General features: G+C 37.1%; 2 protein-coding genes across 5 annotated transcripts; one reads left to right on the plus strand and one right to left on the minus strand.

Moving 5' to 3' along the window:
• Positions 1–516: 516 nt before the first annotated feature.
• LOC137250500 (uncharacterized) lies at positions 517–3549 on the plus strand. Of its 2 annotated transcripts, XM_067783402.1 has the most exons (3): positions 517–712; positions 777–3157; positions 3242–3549. In XM_067783402.1, the coding sequence occupies exons 1-3, from the start codon at positions 687–689 to the stop codon at positions 3415–3417; spliced, it is 2583 nt and encodes an 860-aa protein (XP_067639503.1). In that variant the 5' UTR covers positions 517–686; the 3' UTR covers positions 3418–3549. The 2 variants fall into 2 exon arrangements, with proteins under 2 accessions (XP_067639503.1, XP_067639502.1); XM_067783401.1 differs by having other exon boundaries at positions 523–712; positions 777–3549.
• Positions 3550–3843: 294 nt separating this feature from the next.
• Dysb (Dysbindin) lies at positions 3844–5548 on the minus strand. Of its 3 annotated transcripts, none has more exons than XM_067783406.1 (3): positions 4385–5548; positions 4127–4322; positions 3844–4075 (listed from the first exon to the last, which is right to left on the minus strand). In XM_067783406.1, coding segments are annotated over exons 1-3 (768 nt in total). In that variant the 5' UTR covers positions 4956–5548; the 3' UTR covers positions 3844–4074. The 3 variants fall into 3 exon arrangements, with proteins under 3 accessions (XP_067639507.1, XP_067639504.1, XP_067639505.1); XM_067783403.1 differs by having other exon boundaries at positions 4137–4322; positions 4385–5547; XM_067783404.1 differs by having other exon boundaries at positions 4137–4298; positions 4385–5544.
• Between the last annotated feature and the right edge of the window lie 5197 nt (positions 5549–10745).

A 10745-nucleotide genomic window follows, 5' to 3' on the forward strand; every position in this document is an offset into this window, starting at 1 on the left:
AATAAAGCACGTTAAAAGTTTCCCTGCCACGGATAGATCAAAAATTTGTTGAGGATTGAACTGCGAATATTGGTCTGTTGAGCCCTCATCAGATTGCGGCGCATTCCAGTAGGATATGTTCCGCCGTCTCCACAGATCGATCACAAAATCGACATGAATACAAAATTATGTTGAACGGCGATAGAAACTCGGTTTTTTATAAAATGCAAGAAACTTCAAGAAGACCGTAAGTTTTTAATGATTTGTGTTTTGCTTCAACGTTGGCGTTGCGTTGCTTATTTATTGAAGCAATTAAAGAGCGTCAGATGTAGACGCAACGCAAGTGCCAAAACGACGGAAAAGTCACCTTAAGCGTAGCTGCTTTATGTGATATTTATTATTAATTGAGGCGTAGCTTCGTAGGCGCTTGCTAAATATGGCATGCAGCTAAGGTCCCTCTACCCCTCAAGATTTTAAAATTTAAGCTAAATAATCTAAAGTTTTTTTTTTTTGACACTGAGTCGAGATCTGTGCGTGTGAATCTGCGAATGTTCACCGATCAGCTGTTAGTTGCGCTACTTGGTACGATTTACAATGCTGAAAAACGATCAGCTGTTTAGCTTAAACTTTTCTAAACTCCTGCTGTCAAAGTTTTTTGTTTTGTATTATCGCCCTTATAACTAATAATACAAGCGTACTTGCGATTGATGATGGATGATGAAGTGCTTACTCGGTAAGACAAATAATGCGTTGTAAAATAATAAACAATTATATACACCATTTACATTTTTAACCAGCATGGCGATAGATGAACTTATCCGTGAAATGGGTGAGGCTCCGCCCGACCCAAATACTCGGGAGAGAAAAATAAATCCAATTGCAAAACCAAATAAACGTTTTCTTGGACGTACATTGAATTCAATTGTGTCGCATAATAGACGGGAAAAAGAACGAACGCATGAAAATTGTCAGAGAAAATTGAAAGAACTAGACGATAACCGAAGAAAGTATGATGAACGTGAACTTTCACTGAGTAGTTCAGACGAGGAAGAAGACCGGTTAGCAACCAACAGTAAGGAAAGAGGTAAGCGTTATAAGAACACTTCTACTAGGAAGCGAAGAAGTGCGAAAAGAAAATGTGGCAAAACGAAAAAATCGAAATCTAAAAGACGAGCAAGTAGCAGCGATTCCAGCAGCAAAAGCAGTGCAAGCAGCAGTGGATGCAGTCGAAAACTCAAAAAACATAATAAGATAAACGTAGAAAATGTCAAAAACACTGAAGAAGAGGATCAAGCTGAAGATGGAAACGTATACTACGATCCTCACACAAATGTTGATATAAACTTAAATCCTACACTATGGATGAACTGCTACGGAGAGCAACAAATGCAACAACTATTGCAGTACAACAAATTAATTGCAGAAATGGAAACTGCTGAAAATAAAGATGTGCTGGAAGAATTACAAATAAGTGATGTGGACGTCGCCGAACAACAAATAGATATAGCATCAATTTCAACTGCTGTTTCATCTTTGCGCTTAGATGAAGATAGTACTTCAGACGGTAGTGGAGTACTGCAGATAAGCATATCATCTGGATCATCCTCTAGTGGCAGTGCACCAGCAGGCTATAAAATTATGCGGAAGAAGCGATTGAAAAAGAGGCAAAGCACAAAAGAGAGCAAGTCAGCAGATTCAGGTGACAGCTCTAACTGTGTTGTTTTGGAACTAGATTCAGATAGTTCTAAGACAAGCGAAACAGCAGCAGACATTGTTTTACAGAAAAAGCAATGTGGAAGTGGAGATTGCATTTGTATAGTTTCTTCTGCGAGTAACATAGCATCAGATGCATATGAAAAAGATAGTAGCACGGACAGTTCAGATAGGGAAAGTAAAACAAGCATACCTGATAAAATTAGCCCCGCTGCAATGGATACCGTTATGCTTGTCACTACCTCTTCAGATAGTGAGATTGAAGTTTTAGATATAATAGAAACAGAATCTGCCGTACAAAACGGCACGAACATGAACGCGAAAGTGACTTCAAGCTGTCAAATAGATATAGAAAGCACGGGCGCTGAAGAAGGGGATGACGATGCAGATAATGTGCCGTTAAACTTAACAAATTCACACTTAAATCCTAATGACTTGGTAGCCATAGATCTTTCCACCGTGTCGAATTCATCACTAAAACAGAAAGGCGAAGTGGAACGAGTGTGTGGAGAATTGCAAACGAAACAACAACTTGTAATTGGATCTGAATTAGTTACAAGTTTCAACCATATCGATTTAGATTTAAATTTACCAGTTCAATCCTTGATCTCATCTGCAACCGCAAACAGCATGGTTAACAAAGATCTTCCAACAATAGATAGCTCATCACAAGCGACTGTTGAGTTGCAAGTTGTATCGGTATTAGAAAGAGAGTACGGGGATTTACAAGTAGTCCAAAAACCAGAATTTGTATCCAAATTTCATTTAGAGAGAGTGTCTGGGGGTTCATCTGACATAGCAGCTCAACCATCAATTTCACATTTAAACACTGACGATATGGTTGGTATAGATCTTTCCAAAACATCAATTTCAACATATCCACCTTTTGGATTTGAAGTCGTCGAACAAACACATCCAAAAGAGTCTACGTATTCATCAAACTCAACAGCTCAAGCTTCGAGTCCATCTATAACAGGTTTAGATCTTTCGAAAAAGCAAATTCTACAAGCCCCGTTGTTGAAATGTCAGGGAGCTGATGAAGACCAAATCAGATCCTTGTGCAAAAGTGAGACTGGAAACGCACTAGATTTTGCCGATCAAGCTTTAGGCTCATTCTTGAGTCCTTGCCGCATTGTGGGTATTCAGCTTTCCACCAAGTCAAACTCGCCACAAGCAGAACGACAAAAGCAAAACTTATCTGAGTCGGCACTCGAAGGAGACTTTTGTGACTCGTCCTTTCAGTTACCATCAAACCCAACTTCTGCAATACCTACAACAACAGTCACCACTGTTGGAATAGCCACTTCTACACTCCAAACCAACACATCAACAACAGCAAATGAAGCCAAGATATTCCATGCTACTACTTCTCTAATGGTTGCGAGAAACGAAAATTCTCTATCACCAAATGCGCCATCATGTACGCCTATCGAATGTGATTTAGTTCCTCAGAAAGGTACAGAAGGTACGAAGGCTAACAATATCAAATTTACAATAGGACAAAAGGAGGAAGAATTAACTGAAACCCCATCAATTTCTTTAATGTCAGCACCACCAGATTATTGCAATACATCAACTGCATCAGAGTCAGAGTCGGTTTGTGAACAACGTGAAAAATTGCCATTGAAAACTAAAATTATGCCAGTGGTTGAACAAATGCCTGTCGATGAGCAACATGCCAGTAGTGAATTTGGAGGATCTGGACCAGTACCACCGATGCGATAGCAGTTACTTTATTCACAACTAAAGTAGTCTAAAGACTTGTATTAGTATATTGTATATACAAAAGTAAATATGTCCACGTTAATTTTAAGAATAAGAGTTGCTTATATAAAATTATTAAAAAACTAAATATAATTTTACTTTCACATAGTGGAGCCTACTACGAAACAACGGAGGGATAGCCTGAAGGTTAAATGTGGTCATGTAAATCGTTCCCGAGATGGTCGGGCTAGTACCTTAATGGTGCTTTGTTACCGAGCAAAGGACCATCAACATCGATAACACGCCCCAGGGCCTTCGGGTAGTGTCTTTATCGTTAATACAACAACAACAACAACAATAACAATACATGTTGGTACATATAAGGTATTGTGTTACTATAGTTTTTCAAATCTAGGCGAGTTGTTGTTGTTGTAGCAGTGAACCCCATTTAATTTGTTAACCCCATCTAGGCGAGTAAATAGTTTATATTAAGGTTTTGTTTTTTAAATATGTTTTAAAGTATATAAGGCACTAACATTAATCAAAAATTAACTTATTTTTCATTTCAACGAAATTCGTTAACCGTTCAAGAAATCCTCCAGCGCATCCTTATTCTTTGGGTCTTCTAGTACAACTTCTTCAAGTACAACCGTTGTTTTCAAGTTATCTTTGCGAATTTCTACAAAAAGAATTCATATTAGTTAATTATTATGCCAAGAGTAATACATACCACAACTTACTTCCTAAAGTTCCCTTGGCTTTATATTCATCCAAATCACCGCGAAATGCATCATCAAATACTGCTTGTCTTTCACGTTGTATACGACGTAATTTTTGCTCGTGCTGTCTTATCTTCTTCTGTTGTTCGGCTGCTACATGTTGACGGTATGATTCTAATTCAACTGCAATTAATTTATGTAAGAAAACTCCCATATACAAGGATTTATTTGAACTTTTATTATATTAGTTTTCAGATATATGTACTTACTCATTTTCATTTGTTTGAATTGCGATAGCTTGCATTGCTTATGCAGCATATATTCTTGCAAATCACATTCTTCATTTAAATCTTCTAAGCGTACCAATTCAGTTTCAACTTTAGCGCTTAACTTTTGTATATTACCCAATGTTTCAAGGCTTTCATTAAGTTTTGTCACCAACCCGGGCACTCCAGACAAACATGTTACCAAATCTTTTATGTCAATATGCAATGTCGCCGTATTCTTTCCAATTTCTTCAATTTGTGTGGCAACTTGTTCTGCTTTCCTAGCATTTTCTTCATTGGCGTCATGCAGTAATTTCCATTCGTGTTCATATTTGCTTAGTAGATTGCATCCAGCAGTCATATTTACGTCTCCGGGTAGGACTACATCATTGGCAATTGGTCCAAATGAATTTGAGCCCCAAGTGCTGCGAATGCTTTCGTCTAAAGTAGGCGTTGTGGCATTGCTGTTGCTGGCTGACGATTGCCTTTGTCGGTATTGTTGTTGCAAATTCTCAGTGATAATAATTCCGTCTTGTATAGCGTTATTAAGCTTTTTACGTAAATTTCCAAACATTATTGTAGTTATTCCTTAGCATGCATGATAAACAAAGATTTGATTTCACACATGTTTATTTATTTTTTTTTTTGGGGTTTAAGTTACTCCTGCACCGTGGCTAGGGAGGTCGATTATAAATCGAATTATTTGGCCCATTCAATGAATTAAAGCGCCATCACCAATTACGAGATTTTTCTCTATTTATTTCTATATGTGGCGTTTTTTCATTCCGTTATGTTCACTTATGTTCCGTTAGTTCACTTTTAATTGAGAGAATTTTCTCTAATTTATTGATTGTGTATTTTTTCCAATATGTGGCGTGTTGCCATGTGTCTTTTGTTCCGTTATTTTTTCACTTCTTTTTTAATTTTATTTTCCCGTCGCGTCACGCCGTTCGAATACTTCCTGTTGGTAGTGCAAAAGCTTTCCCTAACATCTAGTTTAGGGAAGCATTGCACATCCCAACTCCGCCAATTCATCAGAATGGAGTGCAGGTGCCACCCTTAGGTCCATTTTAGATTTCGGCTCAACCAATTCTAGCCCAAAATTATTTGGTTGAGCCGAGGCTAGCACTGCACTGCACTACCACTCCGATCACACACATGTTTACTGTTTGTTATTGTGTTGACATCATTTTGACGTTTTGGTGTCCTAGATAGCGATGGCAAACTAGTACACTATGGAAAGTTGAACACTTTAAAGCCCCGACACATAAGCAGTTTTTCATATCGAAACGTTTAACTCAATCTAATGCATTATGAGTAGATTCACGTATGGAGAAAGGTAGATTGAAGATTATGTTGAGAGGGTTTCGGAAATTTTTTTTTTTAATTTTTTTGATGCTTCGAAATACAGCCGAAACGCGTTTTTCGTTGTAACTTGGTGATTTGACGTCGGTTTTTTTAAATTGATACGTCATTATTTTGGCCTTGAGAAGCTTCACATTTCCGTTTAATGTCCTTTTAAGCTAAAAGTCGTTTTCACATGATTAGGTCAGCTAACAAAATTTTACCTGATTCTTATTATACTTAGACTTGAAACTCATGATATTTTTGGAGGAAAAATTGCAGGGTTTGCATTGAAAAGTTAATAAAGATATGCCAAATATCATGAATAGGGGAAGTCAATGAAAATAAGTGAGTCAAACCTGTTCTTTCGTATTTATAATAATAACATTATGCGACAAAATCAACTTTTTTTCTGGGTATTGGACAAAACCCACTTTTTCGTAGAGATTGAGGCTTAAGTAAACAAAGTACTATCTCCGTTTTTCGAACTTAGCCTCCAAAAAATAGATATCGGCTTACGAAGTTCGAAATTCTACATTTCGAAATTGTATTTTTTTGTTAACGCGTTCAGCAAATTGAAAAAGTAAAGGTGAAAAGTCAGAAGTCAGAGTCTGACTGTATTCAGAAGTCAGAGTCTGACTTTTCACCTCATATAACAGCTGTTATACTAAATTTCTCAAAAAAAGAATCCAGCCCTTCTAATAAGGGAAAAGAGCGGACCACGCCCACATTTTTACTTTTTCAATTTGCGTTCAGCGTTAACAAAAAAATAAAATAAAATTTCGAAATGTAGATTTTCGAACTTCGTAAGCCGATATCTATTTTTTGGAGACTAAGTTCGAAAAACGGAGATAGTACTTTGTTTACTTAAGCCTGAACTCACTTGTATGGTCGAGATCTGACTATGACCATGCCCATTTTTTCGATATCGAAAATTACGAAAAATTAAAAAAATGCCATAATTCTATACCAAATACGAAAAAAGGGATGAAACATGGTAATTGGATTGCGTTATTGACGCAAAATATAACTTTAGAAAAAACTTTGTAAAATGGGTGTGACACCTACCATATTAACAGAGAATTTAAACACAATGAGAAGGCGTTTTTGCTAGATTCCAACTTTTTTGCATGTGAATACGTCTTGCTTGAAAATATTCAAGTACATAGGTACTTACATCATTGTACTGAATAACACATATAAAATGCTTTAGGAAATTTCTTTATAGGTACCTCCCCTCCCACCCATAGTCCAAATAATAACTAAATATTTTTTTATTTATTCAATTGTTATCAAATATTTTATTTATTTCAATTTTTCAATTTATTAATAATTCATACTTCATGGTTAATATGCATACATTTTATGCAAATTAACGTTTTATAAATATGCAATGGATTTCGTGTGTACAGAAATTCCAAGTGTGCAAATGCCGTCGGCAAAACACTATTTGCATGCATATTTCAATTTGCATACATTTTCCTAACATTTAATTTATTAACAAAAAGGGATGGGATAATTCATAAATGTATGATTAATTTACATACATTTCATGAAAGGGCATATTTTGGGTATATGAATAGGTTTTTGTTTGTAAAGAAATAAGCAAAATTTCTGCAATTTGCATCAACATAAAACAAGCAAATATATTGCTATTATTATATTAATTTAGTTCAAATTCATATTAAATCATAAAACAAGCAAATGTATTGCTACAAGTAATAAAATTTAAATTTAATTAATCCTACTAAATACCTACATATATTCCCACAAAGAAATCATATTAAGAGAAAATCCAGAGAATTTATACACCAGCTGAAACTGTTGACAGAGAATTTTCTGCTGTTAACTGGTTAACATTGAAATTGGATTGTGTGTGGTGAAGTGCAAGACGTATTCACATGCAAAAAAGTTGGAATCTAGCAAAAACGCCTTCTCATTGTGTTTAAATTCTCTGGAAAAATCAAGAGGAAGCTAGTTTTCAGGATTTTGTGATTTACATACAAAACATGAGCATACATATGTAAATATGTATGTGTGCTTGTGCGTATGGTTGGATGGTTGAAGTGAATTTTGTTTTCTTTGTCAACATGCGAATATAAAAATATTTCTTAGCTTACATATGAACATAGATTTGTACATATGCTTGTGCGTAAGAATAATTTTTGTTGGAAGTGGTTGATTGAAACAGTTTGTCTTTTATTTGAACATGTGAATGTACAAACATTTGTTAGCTTATGCATGGATATATTGGTATCAATGAAGTGGGTGGGAAATGGGGGTGTAGGCTGATCTTTAGTTTAGGAATATATGTGTGTACATATATACCAATCTAGGTTTGTTTATACCCACTCACCATTTAGGTGATTAAATTTTCAATTTCCCTACATATCAATATAATTTGATTACTCTTTCTGACAAAATAATGAGTTAGCATACAATTGAACAAAAGAAATAATCAAATATGAATACTTTAGATGATCAAACACTGAATATATTTTTTCAACCACATTTTGGAATCATATTTGAATCAAATGTGTTTACTTTAGGAGATCATAAATTTATAATAATTTTTAATTCAGCTCTCTGAATCTTTTTTGACTATATTTGTTGACTGAATAATGTATTTTATACTTGTCAAAATATTTCTTTACATCGGAGCTGCTCAACCCCTATACACTTGTAGCACTTTTGTTTTTGTTTTGCCCTGAATCATAGGCACAGATTCAAATTCACACTTTGAATATAAAAAAAAAACAAGTAAGGACAGGACTGTCTTCGGCTGTGCCGAAGACTTCAACCTTCCAACCATCATAATTTATTTACAAAAAATCAGAGAATTAAATTTGCAATATACTTGCTCTGATCAGAGTTTTTTTTGGAACAGACGAACAGAGAAAATCGTTAAGAAAATTTTCTGTTACGTCTTGCACCCTGTTAAGTTAACATGAATTTGGGGAATAGTGGTGAAGTGCAAGACGTGTCACATGCAAATGGATCGTAAGCAGTGGATGCCAAAAAAACGACTTCTCATTGTGTTTAAATTCTCTGGTAGAACTTCCCATAGAGGTAGAGTTCTTCTCGAAAGCCTTACACCCCTGAGGCTAGAACTTCTAAATGAGGCAGGGAAATATACATTCGACACTGGCAATAGACGCTCCATTATAGATCTCACGTTTGCTAGTAGCGAAATAGCGAGACGAGCAAAATGGTCCATCAGTAACATCTACACACACAGCGACCACAAAGCTATTAGCCTAGAGCTAGTAGGGCACAGAGGGCACGTTCGTCGCTACGATATGATGAGCTACACAATACATACATAGCCCAAATAACGACGCTTAAAAATACTATCAAAAAGAGCAAGAGAGCCTGCTTCAAGGAGCTGATGGATAGTGCTGATCTTGATCCTTGGGGATTGGCTTACAGAACGGTGATAGCGAAAATTAAAGGGCAGCCTACATGCCCGATACTAATGAGAAGAATCGTAGAAACTCTTTTTCCGACACAAGGTTACCGGACCTATCAAAGTGAGGTTCTCGAAGGAATGGAAATCCCAGAAATAACAGAGCAGGAGGTACTAGATGCAACACAAAGAGTTGCGGACAGTAAGTCTCCAGGACCTGATGGAGTGCCAAATATAGCTCTTAAATCAGCGATAAGGTCTACAACATCGGTATTTACGGATATCTTCAACGCCTGTCAAAGACTGGTTCTATTGCTGAAACCTGGTAAGATGCCCGACCAGCCATCTTCATACAGGCCACTTTGTATGTTGGATTCAATAGGAAAGATTCTCGAACGTATTATTAGTGGGCGTCTGCAGCAGACCCTGGAAAGCCCAGGTGGCTTGTCAAATAGTCAGTTTGGATTTCGAAAATCGAGATCCACGATAGATGCAATACAGACAGTGTCAACATAGCCCGCGGAGCCATAACCGGATGCCAAAATAAAAGGAAGCTCTGTGCACTGATAACTTTGGATATTAGCAATGCTTTTAACACCGCTAACTGGATGCAGATAATGACAGCGCTACGAAACTTTCGCACACCTGCTTAACTGCTCCGAATAATTGGTAGCTATCTAAGCGACAGAGTACTCCTTTTTGATACGGATGAGGGACCAAGAAACCACAACATCACGGGCGGTGTCCCTTAGGGATCTGTTCTAGGTCCAGCTATTTGGAATGCGATGTATGACGGGGTGCTACAAATCGACCTTCCCGGAGGCACGGAAATTGTCGGCTATGCAGATGATATTGTCGTAGTAGCAGTGACCAAGAAACTTGATCTGCTCCCAGCGTTATGTAATGGCATCGTGGGAAGAATAAGGAGTATCTCAGATATATGCATGTGTTAGTGCACGCTGCTCGTATACGTACATGGTACATATATGTAGACGCAGTTATTGTTTCGTTTATGTAGATACATAATGATTGAATTATTGATGTGCATTCACGTCACTGCTTAGCATCGGCTTAGAGACGGCAGCACTCCTTAGTTTTGCTAATATTCGTAACACTGCCCTCCACCTAAGTCTGATCGTCCCGATTAGATAAATCTCTCGATTTAACCGCTGCTAGCCTTTCCAAATGAACCACTTTTATTTTGGTTCGTGGTTTGCCAATGGTTTGTATGCGGTACATTACATCGTTGATCCGTTTTACAACTTTGTATGGGCCTTCCCAGTTACACTGCAATTTCGGGGACAAACCTTTTTTTCGTTGTGGGTTGTATAGCAGCACCAAATCTCCTTCCTGAAACCCTTCCGAATTAATTGCTTTATCGTACCTCGCTTTCATCTTGTCACTCATAATCTTTGCTCGTTGCCTTACCAGATCGTGTATCTCTCTCAGCTCTTCTTCCAAGACACCAGTGGATTTCTTGACATTCTTCTCCGCATCGGCATCTATCCCATACTTCAAATCAGCTGGCAGTCGAAGGTCATTGCCAAAAATTACCTTTGCGGGAGTTTGGCCCGATGTGTCATGTACTGCCGATCGGTAGGCCATCAAGAATAA

The sequence above is a fragment of the Eurosta solidaginis genome, chromosome 4, assembly GCF_040869045.1.
Source record: "Eurosta solidaginis isolate ZX-2024a chromosome 4, ASM4086904v1, whole genome shotgun sequence".
Taxonomy (NCBI): domain Eukaryota; kingdom Metazoa; phylum Arthropoda; class Insecta; order Diptera; family Tephritidae; genus Eurosta; species Eurosta solidaginis.